The sequence below is a fragment of the Lutra lutra genome, chromosome 11 (genome assembly GCF_902655055.1).
Source record: "Lutra lutra chromosome 11, mLutLut1.2, whole genome shotgun sequence".
NCBI lineage: Eukaryota > Metazoa > Chordata > Mammalia > Carnivora > Mustelidae > Lutra > Lutra lutra.
This window is the reverse complement of record NC_062288.1, coordinates 75,329,308-75,356,391: the sequence shown is the minus strand read 5'-3', so window position 1 is coordinate 75,356,391 and position 27,084 is coordinate 75,329,308. Positions and strand designations below refer to the sequence as shown.

Genomic DNA, 27,084 nt, shown 5'->3' with positions numbered 1-27,084 from the left:
TTTTAGATCCTTACATATTTGTTGTGCTCTCACTTAAGGTCAAGGTGCAGCTCTCATTTCCAAGGAGAACTTTGGTTTTCTTTAAATCAAATTTATTATTCCTCCTGAATCCGAAGTCCCAGCCACATATGGTCAGCATTGTCCCTCCTTCCAAGGGTGCGCTAGTTGGGAAAACCTACAAGGACAACCGAGAACTTTAAAAAAAACTCAAGACATTATTTTTTGTTTGTGTGCAAAACAAACACAACATGTATTCTCACTGAAATTTTTCTATTCTGCCACTGTCTTTTTTTTTTTTTTTTAAGATTTTATTTATTTATTTTTCAGAGAGAGCAGAAGCACAGAGAGCAGCAGGCAGAACAGGCAGAAGGAGAAGCAGGCTTCCCGCCGAGCAAGGAGCCAGATGTGGGATTCGATCCCAGGACCCTGGGATCATGACCTGAGCCAAAGGCAGATGCTTAACCAACTGAGCCACCCAGGCATCCCTCTGCCACTGTCTTAAAAAGTGGAATTTTCACTGCAGGAAAAGGGGTCACAAATTTCACAGATGCTGGAACAAATATTAAAAGTCTCTAAGATGTGCTGATGAAATAAGTTGTTTTCAGGAGATTCACAGATGGGACCGAGAGCAGATTCAACCAGGGTGGAAATGAAGGGCCTTCTTGGGCCACTCTGAAGTGAATTCAGCTGGTAATCTTCTAGGGTGGAGTAGACAGTTTGAGCCCAGACTCGTACATTCTTGTAACTCTCATTATAACTCTTTCATGGGCCTCCAGTTCAAACTCTGATCAAAAATCTTTCAAGGGCCCTAGAAGTCAAGCACCAATATATGTCTCTTTCTGTGCATGAGCTGGGTGTTTGCTACAGTCTTGTGCTACGGTATTCCCCAATGAGAGAAGTAAAAATACCTCTTGGTATCCAGTGTTTTCACAGTTGCTTCAGCAGCTATCATAATACCAGACACATAGATGGTATTCAATATATATCTACCATTCCCTCATTCATTATAAATCATATACTATATGCCAAGCACTAACAAATGAATAAATGAATCTATTTCTTTGTACTTGTTAATTCATATTTATTACCGATCTGGGATTTCCTTTCTTTCTTTAAATGTGGTCACCGTTTGATATATACCAGCTGGTTAGCTGACACACCCAGCTTTTAAAAAATTACATAATTTTAAATAAATACTTATAATATGTAATTTCTATTAGAAATAGATAATAAAAAAACTAGAAAGAGCCCCAAATGTGATCTGTATTGTAGCAATGTTTCTAATTATCTCTCTTGGCATTATTTTACATCTCATTTCTAGGGCTGATTTTTTTATCCCCCATGTTCAATGTTAAATAAACAGGTTCATTTTTCTATTGCAGGCTTACTTTTGGTGTGTTGAAAGTAAAATGTGAGCTCATTAATAAAATTTTGGCAACTGTGACATAAGATAGCAGTAGGTTCTTATGAAGTCTATAAGACAGCTCTCCTTAGGCTAAAACTATTAAAACAAAACAAATTTCCAAGTTAAAAATAAGCTTCTCTTCAGCAGCTTTGTCACAATTGAGAAAGGAAATGCTCTTTGGGGGGTGGCATATTGTAAATTGTGCTGTAAAGTACAATGGTGGGAAAACACAGCATCACCATAGAGGCAACTCAAAAACCAGTAAAGGTGTTTGCTAAAGGCCAGTTAGTAAAAGTCCAAAAGTGATTCTTTTACAATTTAAAAGGGCTTTTAGCAAAATTCAAATTTGCAAACGTTTTCACTCATCCCAAGTAAACAATTGCAAATCGAAGTTTTAACTTACCCTTGCTACTAAATCCCTTTAAAGTCTTAGTTTAATGCTTTTATGATAGCTATTTTATGCATAAAATCCATTACACACTTGTGTTGTCCATGAAAACTTACCTTGTCCATGTCTAGGCAAAGGAGAACTGGTCGAGGAAAAAAATGCCTGTTTATTACTATGTTAGAAACCCAGTAGGAGAGAGAGAGGCATCTAACTCCTGACTCTCTTCAGCCTGAGGCAGCCACACAGCTGCCTTTTCCTCCTTTCAGGAGGAGATTCCCCCAAAGAAAACAGTTGCCTAAGGCTGATGTTGGCCTGATTCTGCCGCTTAGATCCCCCCTTTCTATGTAAAAATTGAAGTCTGTCACTCTACAGACATCATCACTTTCTACAGAAGGCAAATGGATTGGGTGATGATTTGAGAAAAGACACCGAGAGTTGTTCCGTTGGTGTGCAGGCAGCAGAAATGGAGATTATAAAACCTTTGCTAGTTGGTTGGTCAGGATTCAAAAGTGCAGCTCAACTTAGCTTTCCTCCCTGGGCTGAGATATTAGAGGAGGGCATTGGAACATTTCCCCCTTAGCTTATGGGGTAATGTTCACTCTTCCAGGGGAAAAGGAAGGAAGCGGTTTTGGACAACACACCCTCGGATAAACCAACAATGAGCTGGCAAACTCTGAGTTATCCTGAGGGGAGGGAAACTTTGTGGGAAGGAAATGAGTGTCCGGTATAAAGCCACAGAGGCCAGGTCTCCCACCTGTCTGGATAGGGGAGAAACAGCTACCAAAGCAACTAGCACCCTTTCACAGGTGAAAATGATTTAAACGATCACATTTTCAAAACCCACCAAGATAATACATGAGAATGCTAAAACAACAATAGCCCCTCCCTGGAAAATTAGAATTTGCCTCTTAAGTAGTTAAAAAAGTTATAAATATATTTGGTGGTTGGCTGAATAACACCCCTACCCCACTCCGCCCCATAAGATACCACTGTTGCTTCTTATCTGAGTCTTCCAATCAATTAATAAATCATTTTATTGTCTCACTGGGACTGAATTCAATCCTACAAGATATGACAATTTTATCTTAATAAATTCAGAATGCATTGGAAAGTGCTCTTCCTTTTCTGAAGCATTTCTCATTGCTCTTTAAGTATGAGATCAGATAACATGTTTGAAACAAAATAATGGGCTTGCAATCCTGAAATCTCTCTTATGTGGAATTGCAAAGAATTTCAGCCACTGAACATCATGTACCTTGCAAAGTAGGTTAATTCACATTTACTGGAAAGTGAAACTATACACTAGTTGGGTTTTGTGCCTATAGTGTTTAAGACAGATAAGAAATAATGAATAATCTGTCTTATTTTTTTGCAGTAAGAATGCTAAATGTTACGGTCTAGTGCAGCATGAAATCTTCCTAACAACTATGAACCGAAAGGGATTTATGGACTCAGCTGCACTACTTTCCTCCTAGCTGTACAGCCCAAGCCTCACTGACTAGTGCACAATGCAATGCAACCTTTTAAAATCACCAACTACAGAAAGTTAGGAAAGGTGAGAACAGAGGGAGATTTAATACTGTGAGAGATTCTCTGGTTCCAGAAAATCCTAAAATATTTGGTTGTCTTTAAAAAACCATTTTAATATGGTTTTCATAAATAATAGAAGGAAGTATATTGGTCAAATTAAATGTTCCATTTGTACAGGCTCTAAACCTTCCCTGTATCTAAAACACAAGTTTAGCTATTTTTGAAATAAAATTGTTGTGATTCAATTGAATGTATAACACCCCCCCACACACACACACATACACACATGTACTCTCCCCATATCTCTTTCACGGAATTTCTGAGTTCAGATTTCTAGTGTCTCAAATTGCCAAGGCTGTGTTTAAAAAAGTATGAAATTGCACATGGTTTTAAAAATATACTAAACCAAAAAAAGTGTGCATACTACCACAGTATAGATTTAAGTTTGTTTTCTTACTATCTTCCGATCAAGCTAAATCTTAACCACTGTGTTTCACCTAACAGAAAATGATTTGTTTAAAACCCAGTCACCCTGCACAAATCTTGCCCCAAACCGTAACTAAATGAAAACAGCTATGTGCTTGGGGGGCGGTTCTTGTTCTGACTTGCACACTTTGTTTACTTGGGCTTGAACCAGGCGACTGAGACCTTTGAGTCTTTCACAAGAATCATTACTAAAGTCCAACTGTTCTATACGTGAGCAGGGAAGGTACATACTGGGTCCTCATAGAGAATTATTTTCAAGCAAAAAATGCATTTGGATCGAGACATTTAAAAAAATTGCCATGGAGATTTTCATAGTACCAGCTATCTGCTTAAACGAATAAGGCAGCAGAGAGTTGGAAAGCACGGCCACAATGCCATGACTGAGCTCACTGCTAGAAGCTGAGTTCTCCAATAGGAGGAGGCACTTTTTTCTTGTTCAGACCACACTTCCTTAATGTCTAGAAGAGTGCAGCTATATGGTATGCAGTTAATAAATATTTTTGGAATGAACTAAAGATTGAAGTGGCTCACAGAGTATAGATGTTAGCATTAGTCATCAGTTGCACCTATACTGTTCTTCCAGGAACTCTGAGAGAAGGCACATAGCCACCCATGGGTGTTCACTGTCCACCTGCCTTCTACACTGGCCCGTGAAGTAACCTCTAGCCTTATGTGTGATGAGACAAGGTCACCATCCATACATCAGACAGGAAGAAATCTTCTGCCCTTGCTGCCACAGCATGGCATCTCTAGCTTGCATGGTTCAGCTTAAGAGTCTGGGTTGTGCCATGAGCAGATCTCTGTGTGTGGTTGAGGCTCATGTTTGGGCACCTGGTAGATTAAGTGGGTGATGAGCAAACACTGAGTCAGATTTGGTCAGGAGGGAAAATGTCCCAGGGTGAGGAAATGGGAAGCAAAGTTGCTCAATAGCCACCACTCTTTTATTCACAAAGCACTAAGGGAGAGCAACTGGCTCAACGAGAGGACTACTTAGTGAGTATAAAGCAAGTATTTCAGGTACAGGACTCAGGTATGTCACCCGGAAGGAAAACCTTGGAGAAGGATGGTGCTTTTGCTGATGTCTCACAGCTAAATGAATAAACTGAATTTAGAATTTTTTCGTTAATGGGATTTATGTTTACCAAAAACATACATGACGGCTGACAGATTCCTACCTCATAGATTGTAGGCAGACAGATCTCCTGAGTCCATGTTCCAGTGGGGCATTCCTCCAACTGCACACATTTATCGTGGCACCAGCCGCACTGCACAAAGGGAGGCGCGGAGAGACACTGACTGCAGGACTGGAAATGATCACAGCCTAAGCCATTCAGTGGGATCTTGGTAATCTGTGAAGAAAAATGATGGAAAGAGCTTCCAGAGGGTTTTTTTGTTTGTTTGTTCAATGAAAACTAAATACACCAAAGATACATGTAAATATAATTGTATGGAGTCTACTAGGGATAGCACCTATGTGTGAAAATCTTGTAATAATGATTAAGTGCTTTAAACAAAAACCCAAATTCCTTTCTTTCCTCTGTTGTTGGTGCATATGTGATAATCACCATTACTGTCCAGGGAACACAAGGACTGTCATGCATTGTTAGAGGTTTTATTTAGTAGGGACATTTTGCTCTGAGACAATTTTAAAATAACAAGAGAGTATAATTTAAGCAGCTGGAAAACACACCTGAACCCCTGGGAAATTCTAAGTAAGTTTACATATCATTCGGCATCAAGATGCACCTCCTTCTCTCAGAGAAGAGGGATTACCGGTTGGTGTCAGATTCCAAAGTACATTTCAGGACTTATCTACTTGCACTAGAGTTCTGCCCTTAGGTCTGTAATTCTCATTCTGTGTGTTTTTCTCATTGAGAAATACAGGACAAAAGGAGAAATACACATTATGAAGAGCACCTCCCTTTGGTCCGATCTTTCTGAGTAAAAATTTAACTTGGTTTCAGAACATCTCTGGAATACTCAAGACATAATCAGAGGGAGAAGAGGTGAATCCAAGACCAAGAGAGAAGTGAAAAAGGACCATATAAAGCACATTGTAAATATCCACTCAGGAAAAACCTTCCTGTGGAAATAGGGCTTACCTTCTTCCCAGTGACAACCAGTGTGTAGCCATTTTGGTTTAATGGGTGCTCCACAATGGCTTCAGGAGACACAGGGTGGGAATCTAGGCGAAAATTCACATGAGGGGTTGATGATCCTGATCGAGAAACCACAACCTGAGAGACAAAACATAAATGACTTCAGTCCAACAAGCTCAGTTTAAACATAGTGGAAAACATGGATGATAATGCTAATAACAGATTAGGAGAGCTCATGGGTATTTGAACTAAAGGCCCAGTAGTTGATCTCACTGTAAATCAATACAACATCTCCTAATCTCCTGTCTTGAAGACAGTTCATCTGAACCCCCAAGGCAGACTTTTGTATATGATCTTTTAATTGTGTATAGGGAAGGAGATCTTTCAGTCCATGAGCCAGCACATACAGACAAATCCTCACAATTTCATTGGGAACTGGAGGAGCCAAAGCTCTCCCCAGAACAGAAGACTTCACTTATGTTACAAGGATTTCAGATAACTTTTTAAAATTTATTCTCCCTCCCTGCCCCAATGGGCAGCTTTCCTTGACGTAATGGAACAGAGAGTGGATGGGGAGTCTGGAGGATCTGGATTTAGTTCCAGCTTTGCTACTCTTAAGCCATATTTATGTATCTTCTGAGGTCAAAATAGGCCTTCAGGTACTTTAAAATAATGTGCTGTTGTTTTTATAAACCATTGTCTAATCAGATGTTATTTCTTGGATTATGAAGTTCTGCTTCTTGACCTGGTTTTATAATAAGGTCTAATGGTTTTAACAATGCTTTGGAAAGAAGGTTTGATGACTTGTGTCATTCTTGCTTTCAGGTATTTCTAATTTGGGATGTTTCTCAGCTATATAATTTACATCTTCTCTAACTGCTAGAACCCAGTAATAATGAAGTCCAGGGATAAAATCAGAATGACTGGGGCGCCTGGGTGGCTCAGTTGGTTAAGTGTCTGTCTTTAGCTCAGGTCATGATCTCAGAGTCCAGGGATCAAGCCCTGCTCTTCATGGAGTCTGCTTCTCCTTATCCCTCTGCCCGTCCCCCCACACCCGCACTCCCTCTCTCTCAAATAAATAAATCTTTTTAAATTTTTTTAAAAAGTCAGAATGACTATCAGAGATGAACACTAAGACCTTAGGAAAGTTTAGGAGGGCTCGGAAAGCATTTTATTCTTAAATAGGCAATAGGTTTATATCTATATGAGGTGCAGGAGGCTGAGTAAAGCCTTGGGCTTGAAACTGCCTTTGTGCAACATTCCAAATACTCTTTTATGTTTCATTGAAAGTATACTTATTTGCCATGGGTATGAAATCATGGGACAAACATGGGAATCTGTGAGATGATGATTAAATAACCATTCCCTCCACCTCAGCCTTTTCATTTGTAAAATGGGAATCACAATTACGGGTGTAATTAAATGCTTAATACTCTAACAAACTTACACACAACATATAAATGTTTTGGGGAACTAGTTGCAAATTTTTACTTCAGCACAAGAGAGTCTAGAAGCTTGAAACAATTTGGGAAGATTCCCAAAGTATCTAATTTGCTCCCAGACAGTGGGTTGTTGATAGAGAAATGAACCAAACTCACATACATCCATAAAAGCTAAACATCATGACATTTTGTTCTAACACTTGTTCTATCCCAAACACTCAGCACTTTCAAAACATCTCCATTAAGCAGGGTGGCTTATATTTGCACAGAAGTTAAATGATGCATCAAAGGTCATTTGGTCAGGATGAGAAAGGATGGAAACTGTTGTTATTCCTAAATGTAGGGCCAAATAGTTATCTCTGACTTTTGTAGCCAAACCAAAAAGAAGTTCAATTACCAGTCCTACCTCCTTGCTGGGTGCAGGTTACAAGCAGAGTATCAGGATATCAGACTTTTAATACCTCTATCCCAAATTATCCAGATTTCAGTTACTCAGTTTTTTAGTTCTGACTCACTTCTGGTGCTCACCACTTGTTTTTCCTATCTGCCCACCCCCATTTTTTTTTCCCTATTTCCCTGATTGTTGCCAATCACTTCCAACTACAAAGGTGAAAAAAAAAATCTGTTCCTCTCACACACAAGTCAAAACCAAAATCAAACCCAGCCTCTCTTAATAACTGGACTCTGTTCTATGCCTTATTCTGTAGTTTTCACTTACTGAAGATTATTCATCCCTCTGAACCTTCCTATGAACATTTACATTTTGCCTCTCTCTTGTAGCTTCCATTCTATTCAGACCTGCTACATAACAATCAACTCCTAGCACTCTCCTTTTTCTCCTTTTTGTTCTCTTTAATATCATTTCCCATATTTATAATAAGCAATCCCTTCCTAATTACTAGGTCATCTTCTTTGACTTTATCAGATATCTGAAGCCCATTCAAATGTTCATTGCCCAGAAAGGATTAATCTTTGTCTTTCTTTTCATAAAGAATCTCTTTGAATCTCTGGAACTTGGGTAGATTGATTTAATGTATTCCCTGTTGAGACTTTTTGTCTGGAGAGCACCATACATGGGGTGACTGAGCCAGTCATTGTGCTAAGAGCTTTAAATGTTTATTTGTTTACTTCTCACAATAATCCTACAACGTAGGTACTATTAGTTTTTCCATAAAGAAAATATAACAGAAAATTGCAGCTAGAAAGTATAAGAGTCAGGTTTACAAGGAGCTTTATCTAATGCCAGAATCCGATTTGCTTGACCTCTTCTTAAAAACACTCAAACTGCTACACTCTTGAAGCACCAGAGTAAATACCAATAAAAAGCTTCAACTCCGAGCTCTCAAGAGTCATTCGTGAGTCAAAGCATTAAAACAAATTTCACAATATATTTGCCTTGCCAAATACTCGTTTCAGTAATCTTGGCTGCAAGTGTGCCTAAGGAGAGAGACTCCACATCTAAATAGTTTTTGATGGCACAGAGGAAATGTTACTACTAGAGCCAGTGAGTTCTACTTTTGATCACGAGCTAGGATGAGTGTGGCTTCAAGCAGAAAATGGGATGAACCAAAGACAGGAAGGCTGTAGGGAAAAGTGAAATACCTAGAGTTTTAAGCAGAGGCCATATCTCAGATGGAGATACCTTTGTGTTGATCATTAGCCCTTTCTCTGCAGGGACACCTACTGCTATAAAATGCCAAGAATGCTTTTCTATCATTAAATCCTCCCTTTATCTTATTGCTAGAATTCCAAATAATGGAGTAACCACTTTAACCTCAAAATATCCCTGTAGCAAGTTTTCTTTTTTTTAAATTTTTTGTAAAGAAATTTGAAGTTCCTTTTGGTTGTCATGGAGATACTTCTAAGGACAGAATTGAATCTGGCATTTAAATTTAATTCTTAGGATAATTAGTATGAATAGAAGACTGGCAATTATCTTTGACTATGTTGAGAACTAATCTTTAATGCTTAGGTCTCAAACTGCTCCCCCTCCCCAAACCCTTTTTCTTTAATGCTCCTGAAAATGCAACACCAATATATTTGGGTGTGAGGGAGTTAGGGAGGAATCCAAAGGTATTTGATTATTGTAGCTATGATCTCAAATTATCTGGGAAAGGACATGAGGAAGAAATACATGTACAAGTAAAATAAAACCTTTGTGGCTAGGCTCTAAAAATCCATAAACCTAAACAAATTAATTTTGTGTGATATATCTTCAAAACATTAAGGCCAGATTCTTAGCCCATACACAGAGATTTACTTTTCAGATTCTTATTTATTTTATAGATTTTATTATTTATTTGTCAGAGAGAGAGAGAGGGAGAGAGTGAGTGAGTGAGTGTGCACAAGCAGGGGGAACAGCAGGCAGAGGGAGAAGTAAGTTCCTCATGAGCAAAAAAAGCCCAAGTCAGGACACAATCCCAGGACCCCGGAATCATGACCTGACGTGAAGGCAGACACTTAACTGACTGAGCCACCCTGGCATCCTGAGATTTATTTTGGTTAAATTGCTTTAAAATTTAATTTTCCTTAAGAATGATGAACACAGTTTAACATGAGATATTTGTATGTGGCTTTCTCTCCTTTTTTTTTTTTTTTTTTTTTTGGTTTGTTTTTTTAAGTGCTCCATGCTGGGCCAGAATTCATGACCCTGAGATCAAGACCTGAGCCAATCAAGGGTCAGACACTTAACCGACTGAGCCAGTTAGGTGCCCTACTCTCCATTTTTTAAAAATGCACAATTCAGTGGTTTTTGGTATTGTCACAGATTTGTGCTACCATCACCAAAATCATTTTGGAACACTGTCATTATCTCAAACAGAAACTCAGCACCCTGTAGCCACCACCTTCTTCATCTGCTCATGCCCTCCAGTCCCTTGCAACCACTAATCTACATTCTATCTCTATGGATTTTCCTATTCCAGACATTTTACACAAATGGAATCCTACAATATCTTGTCTTTTGTGACTGGCTTCTTTCACTTAGCATAATGTTTTCAAGGTTCATCATGTTGGAACATGTATCAGTACTTCACTACTTTTTACTGCTGAATAATGTTCCATTATATGGACATAACATATTTTATTTATCCATTCATCAGTTGACAGACATTTGGGTTATTTCCACTATTGTGAATACTGCTACATTGAAATTCACATGCAACTTTTTATGAGAACATATATATTTTCATTTCTCGGGTTATACACCTAGGAGTAGAATTATTGGATCTTGTGGTAACTCTATACTTAATCTTTTGAGGAACTGCCATGCCATTTTCCATAGGTGTGTACAATCCTACATTCCCACCAACAATGTGTGAGGGTTTTAATTTCTCCACAACTTCACTGATGTGTTATTTTCCGTTTTCTTGATTACAGCCAATCCACTGTGTGTGAAGTGGTACTTTATTGTGATTTTGGTTTGTATTTCTTCGCCAAATTTTTTAAAAAAAGATTTTATTTATTTATTTGAGAGAGAGAGGGAATAAGAGATAGTGAGCATGAGAGGGGGAAGGAAGGTCAGAGGTAGAAGCAGACCCCCTGCTGAGCAAGGAGCCCAAGGTGGGACTCAATTCTGGGACTCTAGGATCATGACCTGAGCTGAAGGCAGTCGCTCAACCAACTGAGCCACTCAGGTGCCTCTTGCCAATATTTTCTTAAATTAAGTAAAAGGCAAGCTTACTTCTGGAGGTTCACAGTCTTCCATCCATTCCTTCTGCCCGAGATTGTGTACCTGGGTATCACCTACTTAGCCTCCCAACCAGTGTTCTGAATATCCCCTCAGAGTCAGACTGGGTTTTTGTAAAACAAAGTACTAAAGATGCTGGAGGTGGGGAAAGGATAAAAGATGGAACAAAAGTGGACTAGAACAATCAGTCAAAATCGGGGTAGGGTCCCTGGCCCTACTGCTTTTTTGAAACCTACTGTCTTTGGCAGTACACACACTAAAATTGAAGATCAAATAAGTTTTCCTTTTGCAAGAACAGGACTTATGCAGTTCTATTTCTAGGCAAACAGAACTGAGTAGAACCTTTGATTGCATCTAGACTGATTTCTAGTTCAAAAATTAAGAAAAATAGAGAATTTCTGTTAAGGAAATTTGCAATAAAAGATGATGTAAATTACTGGAGTTTGAAACTCAGTGAGAAAAAAATGTGAATTGAAAGAAATGTGACAGAAGGAGATGACACCATTAATAAACAGATGGGGTTATAACTGGGTGTGACCTAACGGATCTTGGGAGTGGGTCTGCTTTTCCTATAGTTCCCAATACAGCGTTGGGCACATAGTAAGTTCTAAAGGCGTATCTAAAGCCTAAATACATGAATAGCTTTAAATGAGAAGCTCACGTAAGCCTTGATGAAGGGATAAGGTTTTTTAATGTTTCAGATATTTAGATAATCTGCGAGTTTGATGTACATTTTCAGGATAGGGCTTCTAATGCCTCTTGCTTCTTGCCTACTGCAGTATGATGAATGTTTGTGTCCACCTAAATTCATATGTTGAAATCTTAAACCCCAGTGTGATAGTTTTAGGAGGCGGGGCCTTTGGGAGGCAATTAGGTCATAAAGGTAAGAGTCCTCATGAATGAAATTAGTGGCCTTATCAAAGGAACCCCAGAGAGCTCTCTTTCCCTCTTTCTACCATGTGAGGACACAACAAGAACAGCCATCTATGAACTAGGAATCGGGTTCTCACCAGAAACCAGATCTGCTTCTATCTCGATCCCGAACTTCCTAACCTCCTGAACTGTGAGAAGGAAATGTTTGTTGTTTAAGCCACCCAGTCTATGGAAATTTTGTTATAGTAGCCTGAACTGGTTCAGACACCTGCTTTAGGTTTAGTATCTTCCTCAGTATGTGAGAGAAATTGGTGTTTGTGTAGAAAGAAATCAGATATGAAAAGTAGAGCTATTGATTTCAATCAAGGTAAACATCTAGTTTTCTGGAATGGGAGGGCGGGAGAGAAACCATGAGAAGAAATAGAAATTGCTGATTGGTGCTGACAGCTCAAGAGATAAAAGTGGTACAACAAGGTACTAGGTGGCAAAGTTGAATTAAAGGAAGCTTTATTCTGTTCTTTCCGGTAAATGGGCATGAGAGCTTCTATACCAATCTGGTACTATAAATGCCAGGTATATACAAAAAGCAAAACAATTTTCCTTATTGTTGCAATACTGATGTGAATGTATGCTGAAATGATTGTGAGTCGAAATAAGTTAAAACCAGAATGAGACCTTTTAAAAAAAATTAAGAATCTAAAATCCAAATAAACTAGTAAATTAAAACATTTTAAATAATTAATACTTCAAATCAATACTCCAAATACAGTAACTATAGGATCTGTCAAGTTATACAGAGTATATCTGTTTTTGAATTTTAAAAGTCATAAAAGTTAAAAAAAACTTTTGATACACATACTTCATGTTTTATTATTTATTTATTATTTAAAGATATTTATTTATTTATTTGGCAGAGAGAAACACGGTGAAAGATGAAACACAAGCTGGGGAATGGGAGAAGGAGAAACAGTCTTCCCATTGCGCAGGGAGGCTGATGTTGGGCCCAATGTAGGGCTCGATGTGGAACTCCATCCCAGGACCCTGGGATTATGATCTGAGCCCAAGGCAGACATTTAACAACTGAGCCACCCAGGTGCCCCATACTTCATGGTTTAAAATATCTCTCTACTCTTTCAAAAAGCACCCACACAAGAAATCCCAGTTACTCCCTATTACCAAAAAACAAAACAAACAAAACCTTAGCATTTTCCCATGGTTTCAAATATTTATGATGTTTTAATTTTCTACACATATGACAGTGTATGAGATGTATTTCAAAAGCATGCATGAATTCATTGTAGGAGACTATCCATGCATTGGGGTTGATTTTTAGTTATAGACAGAGCTCTGAAATCATTACTTATAATGGTTTCTTTTTCCAACAAAAGAAGTTTCAGAATTCATGGGTATATTTTCTTCTATTTTTAAAAAGATTTATTTATTTATTTTTATAAAGGATATTTACTTTGACCCACATTTTTTCATGTGTGGCAGCTATGGATTTCAGCTAGACACAGTGTGTATTTTCCCCTAGACTTGATGTCCTTCAATGTTTTTAAAAAAGATTTTATTTATTTATTTGAGAGAGACACAGTTAGAGAGGGAACACAAGCAGTGGGGAGAGGGAGAGGAGCACGATGTGGGGTTTGATCCCAAGACTGTGGGATCATGACCTGAGCTGAACGTAGATGCTTAATGACTGAACCACCCAGGCGCCCCAAGATTTATTTATTTTAGAGAGAGAGAGAGAGAGAGAGAGTGCATAAGAGTGCATGCATGTGCATGAGCAGGGGGAGGAGGAGAAGGAGAGGGAGAGGCAAAGAATCTCAAGCAGTCTTCCTGGTAAGTGCAGAACCCCATACGAGGCTCGACTACAGGACACTTGGATCATGACCTGAGCCCAAATCAAGAGTCTGATGCTTAAGTGACTGAGCCACCCAGGGGCCCCAGATTTTCTTCTAAAGGAATATACCAAATTCACCATTCTTTAGGGATGTAAATAAGTGATGTACACATTAAAAAAGAAAGGCAGATGTTACTTTTATCTGACATTTTATAATGGACCAGTAAATTAGCAATCCCTAAAGGGAAATGTTTAAGTTCAAGCTTCATTTGCCTGGGTCTCTGCTGGATGCTCATAGCACTGACGAATTGATGATCTGTGTCTACATTCTCTAAAGTATCAGTGATCCCAAAGGTAATGTATGCCACAGACTTCCAACACAAAGATCTGACATACTATGATGGTGGTATAGGAACTGGAAGAATTTGAAGACAGGAGGTCAACAGATGAATTGATTCTTCTTAGTGGAAGTGAGTAATTATCCTCAGGTTCACTGATTACTAACATAATCCTTTAAGTAATGGTCATAAATAATGATCACAAGCAAAGAATGTCTTTTTAGGTGATCCCTATATCCTTAACTTTCTTGCTTATGATCCAACTAGTCCAGGCAAGAGGCACAAGACAATAAGGGTGATGAGTGGTAACGGCATCAAGGAAATGGGAAGATGGGAAAGGGGATGGGAGAAGAGCAAGGATGATGCCAAAGAACCAAGTGACAGCTGTGACAGTGCCCAGGCAGTGGCCACTGTATGCACACAAGATAGCTGCCCAATAAGTGTTTGTGGAGCTGAACTTGAAACAAGTCTTGAAAGTGCCTCCCCACCCCCAGCACACCTGATATAGGATACACTCCCTCTCCCTGGCCTGACAGTCATGCATGAATATTTTAATAGCAATGCCTTGCATCTAGAGATTAAAGGCCTTAAACAAGAGATGTAAAAAAAAAAAAAATTATAATATATATCAGGCATTGTTTTTGCAAGTTGATTAGATGAGGAGCTCAGAAGGGGAGACGTGGGCAATCCCTGTGATTAGTCCTGTGATCTTCATGAGTAACTGTCTTCCCTCTCCCACGTAGCCCTGCACACAGCACTAGTGTTCCAGAGCTTTGTTCTTTTCAACATCCCCTCCCCCTTTAAAATCTGTAAGAAGCCCTGTTCTCACTGTTTACTTATACTATCTTGAATAGGACTTATCATATTATTTTACTTCAAAGCATCCCAAGAGGGTGATCACATAAATAAAAACTGGTTTTGAAATCTGCATCTATGTTGAGCTGCAGCTACAGATAAACTCTAATACATGTACACATCAGTATATTTAGATGGAGTTGCACCTGTATGAAGTAAGTTACACATGTTTAAATGTTAGAAACATGTCAAACATGTCTTTTCTGCCATACATAGAATGTTGTTAGCTAAACAATATAATTCTTTCTAACCAAGTAACCACTGTGAAATACCTGATTCACTTTACACCCGACAGCTGGGGCTGAAGCTTGTATTCCCAGCCAGAGCTGAACATAAGCACAATAGGAAAGGCAGAAACAGCTGCAAACTCTTGAGAGAAAACATTTGCAAAGCAACTTTGACTTTAGGCTTCAGGGTAGGAAGGAAGTAAAAATCATTTTTCTGTTCCTTTTCATGTATGACTGCTGTCTTTGGAAAAAAAATTATATTCATTCTATTTTATAACAGAAACTCCACAGTATTATTAAAACACGAATTGTAGGAACTTAGTCCTGTCCATAGATTTAGCACTTTATAGCAGTCAAAACATTTATAGAACTTGGTAGTACTGCTTGGCAAGCTTAAGCTAGAAGGTCTTTGCTGCATGCCATGACTGACTCCTCCCCCAACATTATTTGCTGTAAACAAACTGGATTTTAGTGATGTTGATTGTTTGATCCTTCAAATGCCTTGAGTTTATTTACATAAAATTTAAGGGAATGGAATTCTCTTGGACAAGTGTCAGAGAAATGAATCCTATGTGGGTCTCAACAGCCCTTTGTCTGTGTGTCTTTGTCTTTTGCTATCTTGGTATCCAGTACAGGTTTTTATCTCTCATACTAAAGTTTCAGGGGCTCCTGGGTGGCTCAGTGGTTAAGTGTCTGCCTTCAGCTAAGTCATGATCCCAGGGTCCAGGGACCAATCCCATAATAGGTTCCCCGCTCAGTGGGCAGTCTGCTCCTCCCTTTCCCTCTGCCCCTCCCCTGTCTTGTGCTCTCTCTTGCTCACTACCTCAAATAAATAAAATCCTTTTAAAAAAAATTAAACTTTAGTTCCTTAAAGGTAGGTTCTGTGTCACTGCTTCCTTTGCTTTCCTTATTTGCCTAGTAGAGCAAAGTTAGTAAGTTCCCAATATATATCTGATGAATTAAGAACCCATGTGGTTTAAAAAAAAAATCAGTGATATCAGCACTTCACATAAAATAAGTATCTACTTACTTATTTTCATCTTTAATGTTTCGGATGCACAGATAATGGGCATAATATAGCTTCTTTTACGAAAATGCTGGGAGACAAGAATAAAACACTTGTCACAGCATTTCTGTTACAATGAGACTGATGCACGACATAGCACTTAGGCGGTAGAATCTGTCACACAGCAGAATTTACTCAGTTATTAGAGAAATCTACCTAAAAATGGGATTTTATTACAACTTTAGAATCTGGAAATAGGCCAAGAACCTTCTGATGTAAAAGAATGACAGACCTAAAGTGACTATAGAAAGCTTATTAATATGAAACTGGGTGGATGAGGTAATAAACAATTTAGAAAAAAAGCAAAAGTAAAGATAAAAAGTCAATATAGTGAACACATTAAGAATTCAACAGATGCCAGATTCTCTCATGCCCCTTCAAATTTCTTAGAATTCTAGAGAATATTATAAATGTCAATTAAAAACATATTGAAAATAACAGTATGTATTTTACAAGGATAATTGATACAACTATATTTCAAATACTTTAGAATGCTCATGAGTATGGGGGGGACTAGATATCCAGCCTTCAGATTTTAAGGAGTTGAGACAGAACGAAATGGTTTGAGGTGGGTAAATAAGAACACTGGGCTGGGAGAGAGAGAGGAGTGGGGAGAAAGTATAATAATGAAGCAGTGGGAGGATGGGAGACCAAGTGTGGGAGCATTTAGATAATAGGATCTATATGATTAGTTTTGAGCTAGGAAGGTTTTTTTTTTTTAGATTTTTTATTTATTTATTTGACAGACAGAGATCACAAGCAGGCAGAGTGATAGGCAGAGAGAGAGGGGGAAGCAGGCTCCTCGCTGAACAGAGAGCCTGATGTGGGGCTCGATCCCAGGACTCTGGGATCATGACCCGAGCTTTAACCCACTGAGCCACCCAGGCACCCCTGAGCTAGGAAGGTTTTATTTAGATGTTTTATGACTTTGAAAAAAATCCCACTGTGCCCAACTAGTACAAGAAAAGCACGATTTAAATTATGGCAATAACCAGTATCCATACACTATAAAAACAGTGGTAATTTAAAAAAATATGTATTATAATAGAATACAGATAGAGGATGTGCAGATGGCCAAGTCATAGGAAAACATCATTGTCCTCAACTGGTTTTCTAGAAGTCACTGTCTGACTAGGATGTTAATTAGATCAGATGATCTTGGAATAAGACTCTCTCTTTAGAAGAAATTTCTAGTATTTGTAGAAAGTCAACATTTCCATGGATGCTATGGTCATTGTGCGTTAATAAAGAACCTACTGAAGAACTCATGTTGAAAGCACTACCCAATAATTATTAAAGCAGTCAAAGAGATTCAACACAAGAACATCTTAATTTCTGCGAAGTGCTGATTCTTGTATCTAGGGAACAAGATAACTGCAAGTCTGAAATGTGAATTTTTATTGTATGGAAGTATGTTGCTATCCATTAAAAGCATTTCTTAATAAAATCTGTATTTTCCCCCCCAGAATTTGAACTTCTTTGTGTCTGACTACATCGTTTTGTAGAATCAGGAGAGCTGGAGTTACAATGGGATCTTGATGATAACGTCCTTTTCTAACTCCTGCCAATATTTCTCAATGATGTGAATGTTTCTTCTCATGGAGACACACGGTTCACACAATAGCTCTCCTTTGATCCGTAGCTTCCCTTGAAATAGGAAAACATCGCCTGGAAGTGCTTTAATTGTTTCATTTTATTCCAATCATGTGATGGAAATAATGAATGGAAAATAACAACAACAAACAAAATCCCAAACCATTCTGGGCAAGAAAACTTTTAAGTACATTTAAGCTGAAAGCTTCAAGAACTTAATAAAAATAGGCCATAAACTTCATAAAGAGTGGACCCGGCTTCATTGTTTTGTTCTCAGTTTGTCTCTAGCTTTTACTGTGATTTTCACTTTATAATATTTCCAAATGCCTTACTGTAAAAACAACAACAACAACAACAACAACAACAACAAAAAACCCACACCAAACTAATTGTGCCATACCAGGTAAACAGACACAGACACTCTTAGAAACATTTACCTGCATGAAGCGACCCTCTGACGTCCCAAGATTAGCAATGGTGAGTTCTCCTTTAATGAAGGTAGATATAGATGTTAAGAGGACTTGGTTGAATTGGCCCATGAATAAGTCAACACGCTGCAAAGCTGTGGTAAACTCCGTTCGATATTCATCACTGCGCACTTCACAGCCGGATGAATTTCTCAAAAGTGTCTGGAATAAAATATGGTCATAGAATCAATGTGAGTCCAGATGCGAACAAGCTGCTAAAAAACTTCTCAGTGTGTCTTTTCAGAGCTTGGAGAATGGCAAGGATAACCGTACAAATAAACAGAGTGCCCCAGACAGGGGCTAGAAATTACTCTAGTGACCTACATGGCTCCAGTACTGCTAGGTGCTGCCATGTGTGTACAGATATGTTAACTGGGGTAAACCTTACTATCGCGGTTTGCACTCTGGTTGAGTATGTGCATACATAAATATGGAACTCAGTGGTGCTAGTAAAAGAAAAACAAAACTATAAATGTCTCAGCCCTGGGCGTGAAGGTAATGCTTCTAGCAGACATGTCCAATAAGATGGGTTTCAACTGGAATAAATGTTAGAGTCATACATAATACATTATATATCTTAAAATGTGTGCCTTTGTGCATTTGTGTGCAATGAGGTGGTAGCGGGGGATAGCTGATAGATAATTCACAGGGAGGCAGTAGAGCACAGACCCCAAACTCAAGTTCCCGCATCAAATCCTAGTCTTGCATGCTTATTTACCTTACATAGTCCCTATAATCTCTCTGTGTTTGTGAAATTCAGGTTATCCATTCCACAAGTAAAATCGAGAGAATTATAGAGATGTGCCTACCTTGCAGAGCTATTGTAAATGTTACATGAGCTAATTTATAGAACTCTCTTACCCTAGAACCCAGGACCTAGAGAATACCACTTAAGTATCTGTCACCATTACAGTGAAAGGCTCAAAAGAATGTAAAAGCTGTGCACCAAATGCCATTGTTACCCACCTACAAAAAGGGCAATTGTCAGTCAGGTATTTTTCTTTTAGGCTCAGCTTCAGATTTTTATTTTTATTTATTTTTTAGTTTTTTATTATTATTTTAAAAAGATTTTATTTATTTATTTGTCAGAGAGAGAGAGAAAGAGAGAGAGGGAGAGAGAGAGAGAGAGAGAGAGCACAAGCAGGCAGAGTGGCAGGCAGAGGCAGATAGAGAAGCAGGCTCCCCACTGAGGAAGGATCCCAATGCAGGACTCGATCCCAGGACTCTGGGATCATGACCTGAGCCGAAGGCAACGGCTTAACCAACTGAGCCACCCAGGCATCCCTCAGCTTCAGATTTTTTTAAAAAAATATTGTTCAGTAATATACGTCAGTTAAGCACCATGGATCCTTCCTTCACCTTGACACCTGCCTTTCCTTCTACTTCTCAGACTGCAACACCGAGTCCTTGAGCAGGACCATCTGTGCCTGGCTATCAGTGTCAGGTGTTCTCAAGGCTCCATTCGAAGGCTGCTCCTCTCCTCACCCTTCACACTCTCCCTTGGCAGCCTCAGTCTCTCCTGTGATGTCTATTACTATTCAGTTGACATACACATTTGTACCTTCACCCTACACTCTCCTCTGCACTGACTGTGCATTTATCAAATTGCCTGTGAAATACAGATGTCTCAAGATGTCTCAGATGTCTCCAAGACCTCAGGCTCAACATGTCCAAAGTAGAAATCACATTCTAACCCCATGCCTGAGGTGATGATGCAACACCCCCCCAGTGAATGGCTCTACCATTTCTCCAGAGGCACAAGTCATAAATCTAGTGCCATCCCTGATTCCTCCCCATGTACAGTCCATCACCAATTTTCATCAATTGTTCTTTCTAAATATCTCCTGGATCCATCCAGTTTTCTCTATCTCCACACTCTGACCCTCATCCAAACCACCCCTTCCAATTCCTGAACTACTACAATGGCTTCCAAATTAGATCTGCTATATCTGATCTCATCCATTCTCTACACTGCAGACAGATTTTTTTCCCCCCTAAAACACAAATTTTGTCATGTTACTCTGTTTAAAACAATGTCTTCCTATTGCTCTCAGGATAAAAGACAACAATTTTTAACATGCCTGGTGAGCTCAGTATCATCTGGATCCTACTGAACATTCCAAATTCATCCTCATGGTGCCCTCCTTTGCACTCAGTGCTACAGTGAGTTGGCATTCTCTCAGTTATGCCATGTGTCCTCCCATTATAGGGCCTTTGTACATGTTACTAGAGTGATCCTTCCACTATTAACCACTATGTCTCCTTCAGATTGTAGTGTGTCATCATTTCCTTAGGAGGCCTATTCTGATCTTAATATCTAGGTCAAAAGCTTCTATTATCGACTGTCATAATACATTTTACTTATGTGTCATAGCACTCATAGCTGCAACTACTATTTGCTTGTGGATTACATGATTGATGTCCTTGCCATCAGAGACCATACTTTTTACTGCTGTATTGTTAGTAGTAGGTGAAATATCACACATAGATCCTTAATAAATATTGAGTGAATGAACAAGTAAGTGAATCAATTATGAGTAGATGGGGGACGAGTGTGGAGATATAAACTAATATTGCTAAAGCTCTTTTTTTCTTCCAGGAATAGGTGTAATTAAGAGTTCATAATAAGAAACAAATAGAGCGTTCAGCTCCTGACTGTACTTGTAAGACATCTGGAAATTGGTAAATTTGGGGGAGAAACCAGGAGGCAAGAGGATATAATAAGGAACTGTCATCTAACTTGGAAGAAAAGAAAAAGTTTATTTTTACATATTTTTGTATGTAGTTTCAAGTTAGGGAAAATGATTTGAAGATTAGAAATTCTCTATTATCATCTTATTGTATTTATAATAATCAGAAAGCTGCCATAGTATATTTTGGACTAACTCAGTGTTGAACAACAAAGTGAAATAGAAAATTTAGGTATCTTTATATAAAACAGCCTTACTCCTTAATATCAAAATTCTGTCACATGGAATACACAGAATATTTCCTCATTATAAGTGGCAATAAATTAACAAACAAAGAGTCTCAGAGACGCTAAACTTACTCACTCTTGTAATTAATGAAATGTTCTGGTTCTAGACATTTATTTTGATATATTAATGAATGCTATTTCACTATTTAATTAGAAGCTTTTCTTCACTGAAGTACTATGGATTGCTCTGAGGAGTGGCAGATAACTGAAACGGACCAGCAATTCAATAGTAACCGATTAATTGGTAATTAAGTTTCCATTGGTGATCAATCATCCATTTGACAGAGATAGCCACAGCCATGGGAGCTGCTTAAAGGAGCAAAGACCAGTTTAAATCAAAGACCTTCTCAAGTATCCATTTCAGAGGTGACTGCTCTTCAGGGTCAGCACTGTGGTTATTTTGTTCCTTTTCTTGCTTGTTTTTACTTTTTCTATGTCTAGCAGGCATCTTGGTAACTTCAAGCCTCAAATTTGACCTTGCAGAGATATGATGGATTCATTGGAACACAAAAACAATTTGCTGCATGTGGAGTAGTCATAGATTGAAAATTAGAAGCAGCTTTCTATCAACAAGAGGTCAGAAATGGTCTCATTCATCTTTTATCAACCTACCCTGTATTGTGCTTAACACACAGTAGGCATTTAATAATAGCTTCCTTAAAAATTACTCTATCTAAAGAGTACCAGAGATAAGGTTACCCATCTGCCTACCCAGCTTGCTTCCTTGTCTGCTTGGCTGAACCCGGCCAGCAAAAGAATGGAGCAGAGATAGCTCTCTAAGTGCATACAAACCGGCAAGAACTCCTGGATTTTTTAAATGGAGGGAAAGTAACACAACTGAACTTCAGCCAGTTTGTGCCTTCATATGTCAGGCATAAATGTAGAACCCTGTACTGACTCAATTAATATTTATGTATATTTATTCATACTTACACTTTCAGACTTCTTCAGGAAATTAAAAGGTCTCTAAATGGTGCCTCCTCAAGGACTGATTGGATAATATCCCTACTTCTCCCCAGACAAATTCCCAAGTTTAAAATCATTGCACAGTGCTGGAATAGGATCTACAGAACTGCTTGATCTTGAAAAGTTGTGCAATTTTGAGCTAAAAAACAAACGTCATGTCAGGGCCAAGTGACATTCAAATTTTATAAGCCAGGGGATCCCAACCTTATTCTTTTTCATTTTCTCTGTAGCTGACATCTGCGGGAGAGGGATGGGGGCAATAGCTACCAGGAGAGTAGCATTCCAGTATTCACTGCAAGAGAGGGGACTAATCCTTGTCTCTTCCTGCTGAGAATCTTGATGAACACAGTGATTGGGATCAGGATGGGAGGAACTAGCTTACAGAGCCCCACGTTGTCTTTGAGTTTGAATTGTGGTATTTTAACCATCAGGGAGCCTTGGTTTAAGCTCTTGGCATTGCAAAGGTACAGCACTGTATAAATATGACTAAAGTCAGTCTGATTCACTATATCCCTTGAAGATAATAAGCAAATGTGTTTGAGGCTCATTTGTGCAGGGAAGATAGGGTGGGTTCTCACCCTTGAAGATAATAAGCAAATGTGTTTGAGGCTCATTTGTGCAGGGAAGATAGGGTGGGTTCTCACCCTTTACACACAGTTCTTGGGTGCAGCATTTGGCGTGGGGTTGGGTCCAGAAGGAAAAGCAACTATAGACCTGCTGCCAGGGGTCTCCCGGTCATTTGTGGTTCCCTCAAAGCCAGGAAGACTTAAGCTTTGAGGTAAAACCGCACATAGCTGGTGGAAGGCAGTTCTCTGGTAAAATAGCCAAGAAAGGGTCTGCAAAGAAGGTTTCACCCCAGCACTAGTTGGGGAGTCAGACTCTTTTTAGTAACAAAGGGAGGAAGGAGGAAGAAAAGAAGGAAAGGAGGAAATCAATCTTTATCCTGCATCTACACTGTGCCAGGCGTGGAGTTGGGCGTTTTCAGGTATAAGCTGACTCACATCCCTGTCAGGTTTTCAGTTTTCAGGAGGAAGAGACTCAGAGCACCCAAGGGTGCAGCTACAGTGGCTGATTCACACTGGAACTGGCATCAGAACTAGAACAGTCATTAGAATTCAGCTCTATCTGATTCTCAAGCTCATGAATTTCTTCTGCTACTGTTTACTATTCTGGGCAAAATTCCAAGAACTGTATAATTACAGTAATGGAAAGGGCCTTAGGGACCATCTTACCTCAGCCCCTCATTTTAAGTAAGAGAAACCGAAAGTCAGGGAAATTGTAACTCTCCAAGAGTTGGAATCAGTCAATAAAAATTATCAATTAGCATGTAAAAAAACCTACAACTCTTCAAAGTTGAGAATGTAGATTCACCCACCTCTGATTCCTTTTCTGAGAGAAAAGCTGGAATTAATCACTGTTTTCTGGATAACAGCATAAAGATGACCACTAGCATTTTGGGCTATTCTGATCAGCTTGGCTCTCAAATCTTCTTCTCTGTTGCCAATTTTGGTTTGTGAACATGACCATGTTTCCATCTAGGTAATTCTAAAATTTTAGTCATCACCAACTCTCCTCTCTTGAGCATTTCTCACATCCAACTAGTTAGTTGCTCAGTCCCTCTGAAATCTGGTTACAGTCCTCCAGCCATATCTGCACCCCTACCTCAGGCTATCTGTTTCCTCACTGACCTTCCTGTCTCCGATCTCATCTGCCTTGAAGCAGTTATGAGCTGTCACTCCTTTCTTCAAAACGCCTGCAGGGAAAGTCCAAACTCCTTATTATGACATCCAGACCTGCCTCAATTTGTTTCTTTTTTCCATTAAGGAGAAAGATCAAGCGAGCATGTAGGACACTGAAGGAATCTAAGAGTGGCTATCCTGACATGAGATGCTTCCTATTCTTGCATTCTTGCATTTGCTTTAGCAGCTGATGCCCCAGCTCCTGCTAGTTAGTGACACCCACTCCTGGCCATGTAAACCGGAAGTCTGGCTCTTTTCTAAAGTTTCTCCATACAAGGTCTGTGGAAAGACAGAAGTAATACGTTTTATTGGGCTGGAAGAGGGAAGAAAGTGACAAAGAATAAGGGTACAGGGAGATACAATATGGCTTGAGATATTTGAGTCAAAAGAGAAAAAGAAATAAGAAAAAAATTCACTCAATACAATATATTGTTAGGCAAGTACACATGTATAGTGCAACTAAAGGCAAGGGAAAGACAATTCACAATCATTGTTTACCCACTTTTCAGGGAGGAAAAAGAGGGATATGATTGGGGTGGGACATACAGGGGACTTAAAGGCTTTGGTAATATTCTCTTTTTTCAGCCTGATGATAGAGAACTCAGCATTTTATTTTATTGCTCACACACACATGCACACATCACATACACACACGCACAGAGTACATGATTCTTTTGTATATATAACAAAAATAAAATTTAACAGAAAACAGTGAATAAAAGGAAGTGAAAAAGTGGAAAGAGCCTGTTAAGAACTCTCCCCAGCGCAATTTCTTGACATCCTAAGTAGGTCTGAGACAGTCTCATGGCTTTTCTCAACTCACAGGAGCTCACAGTAATAATGTTAAATATCATCTGCATAGTGGGTTACAGTTTTTCAAGTACATTTTTCCATCTGATCCTTTAAATAAGTCTGTGAATTGGATTTGTTATGGTCATCATATTTCTACAGATGAAGAAACTAAAGTTCAAAGAGTTGTCAGTAAATATCAGAGCTTGAATCCTACTTGTTTTATTTTTTTAAAAGATTTTATTTATTATTTTGACAGAAAGAGAAGGATCATAAGTAGGCAGAGAGGCAGGCAGAGAGACAGAGGAGGAAGCAGGTTCCCTGCTGAGCTGAAAGCCCGATGTGGAGCTTGATCCCAGGACCCTGAGATCATGACCTGAGCCAAAGGCAGAGGCTTAACCCACTGAGCCACCCAGGGGCCCCTTGGATCCTAGTTGTTGATTGCAAATCCTATGTTCCTTATACCGCATTATACTCCTACTTACAGGTTCCTACAATATTTCTGAGACAAACCCACATTCCAGGGATGGCCCAAGGCCGTGGTGGAAGAGAATTAGCATGCATACAGCACAGTGCCTACAGCACAGGGCTGGTTCTACTCACCTGGGACTTGATGATTACATGACCTTAGGCAAATCACGTCATCTCTCTGGGTCTGAGTTTTATTTTACTTATATAACAAACATTTGTCTAGAGTGTTTATAATGTATCAGACACTCTTCTAAGTACTTTACAAATATTAATTCACTGAATCCTCATAAGAATGCTAGGAGGAAACTGAGGCACTGTGTGGTTACATGATCAGCAGCCGCACAGGGCAAGGACCAAACTTAGGTTGCACAGCACGAGGGTTTTCAATCAGACCCCCTCCCCGAGGTGTGACTATAAAGGAAGGGTTGAGTGAATTGATCTCAAAGTTCTCTTTCGGTTCTTCGATGCAAGGGGTCTATGGGATGGCTTTCCAATGCTTCCCCTAGGCTTGAAATTACCAAACTGCCTTTAGCCTGCTGCTGGAATGAATGAATGCTCAGGATATTTAAGATGCCATGAGTAAACAATCAATGTCCCCCAACACCTTAGGCTACTCCAAAAGAGCCTAAACAGATTCTACATGGCTATTCTTTAAGAAATTCTGGAAAGCATTTAATTGTTGAAGGTTTATCCTTCTCTAAAATAATTCTGTGGGGGCCCCAGGGTGGCTCAACTGGTTAAGCATCAGACTCTTGATTTCTGTGCAGGCTGTGATCTCCAGGAGGTGAGATCAAGCCCTGCCTGGAATCTGCACTGAGCCAGGAGTCTGCTTAAGATTCTCTCTCCCTCTGCTTCTCCCCCATCTTACATGTGCATGCTCTCTCTCCTCTCTCTTAAAAAAAAAAAAAATGATAATAATAGTAATTATATGAAGTTCACTCTGAAAACCAATGGTAAACACTTTTTAAAAAACTTGTTTCCTTAACTCAAGGGCTTATATACTGTCATAGAGCTAAAAAATAGGAATTATCTAAAATTTGTAAGCCTAGAAACAATGATTTAGTCTTTCTTTACTTTTCCATGAGTACTTGGCAGAAATTTTTTTTGTTTACCTCAGACACATACTTTTTTTTATAAAAAAAAAAATTGAAATGCTGTATACCTCAATGTATTTGATTCAAACTGTTTTCCCTAATTAACATTATGATGCATGCAATGAATATGCAATTACATTTAATTCAGTATAATTAAGAATGTGATATATTTAAAATAGTGATTCCTTTAATTGATCTATAGGACAGATTTAGCTCATCTATAGATAATTTAAAATCAGTCTTGCAGATAGATTTTTAAAAATGTATCATTTTGTAAAATCTTTGCCAGTTCACTCACACCAGCCTTTTTTCCTTCTTGCCTTCTTGCCCATGACTAAATTAACAGAAGCATTTTAATATAAACTTTATTCATAATCACCCTTTCTCCAAATTCTATTGACAAGTGATGGTTTTCGGAGGGGATATATATTTCAAAATAAATAGTTCCTCTTTGCCTAGAACTTTTTATATAGCTGGCTAAAAACTGCTTTAATCTCAGGAATTCCACATAACTTACTCCCCTAAATTTCATTCATGTGCTCTCTTCTGTTTATTTAGTGAGACTGGGAGAGGTGCTGTTGAACTCACAGCAGGCAGGGGCAAGAGCTTTGAACATCAGTGTCTGGTTATGTTTCTTTTAGATATATTTAACTTCTATCAGTCTGTCTAAGATGTCAAATGTCTAAGATGTCAACATTGAAGCCCGATTCTCTGTAAAATGCAGAAGAGTCAGCTCTCTGACAGAGCA

At 38.9% G+C, this 27,084-nt stretch overlaps 1 protein-coding gene across 2 annotated transcripts in view; it reads right to left on the bottom strand.

Annotated features, from left to right (window-relative positions):
* The window catches only part of MET (MET proto-oncogene, receptor tyrosine kinase), a 115,923-nt gene that overhangs the window by 40,537 nt on the left and 48,302 nt on the right, over positions 1–27,084 (bottom strand). For both annotated transcript variants that reach the window (XM_047695172.1, XM_047695173.1), the window contains exons 3-6: positions 18,271–18,462; positions 5,912–6,046; positions 4,985–5,158; positions 15–175 (exon numbers count right to left, since the gene is read on the bottom strand). In XM_047695172.1, coding sequence (XP_047551128.1) covers positions 15–175; positions 4,985–5,158; positions 5,912–6,046; positions 18,271–18,462 — 662 coding nt within the window. The remainder of the gene's footprint in view (positions 1–14; positions 176–4,984; positions 5,159–5,911; positions 6,047–18,270; positions 18,463–27,084) is intronic.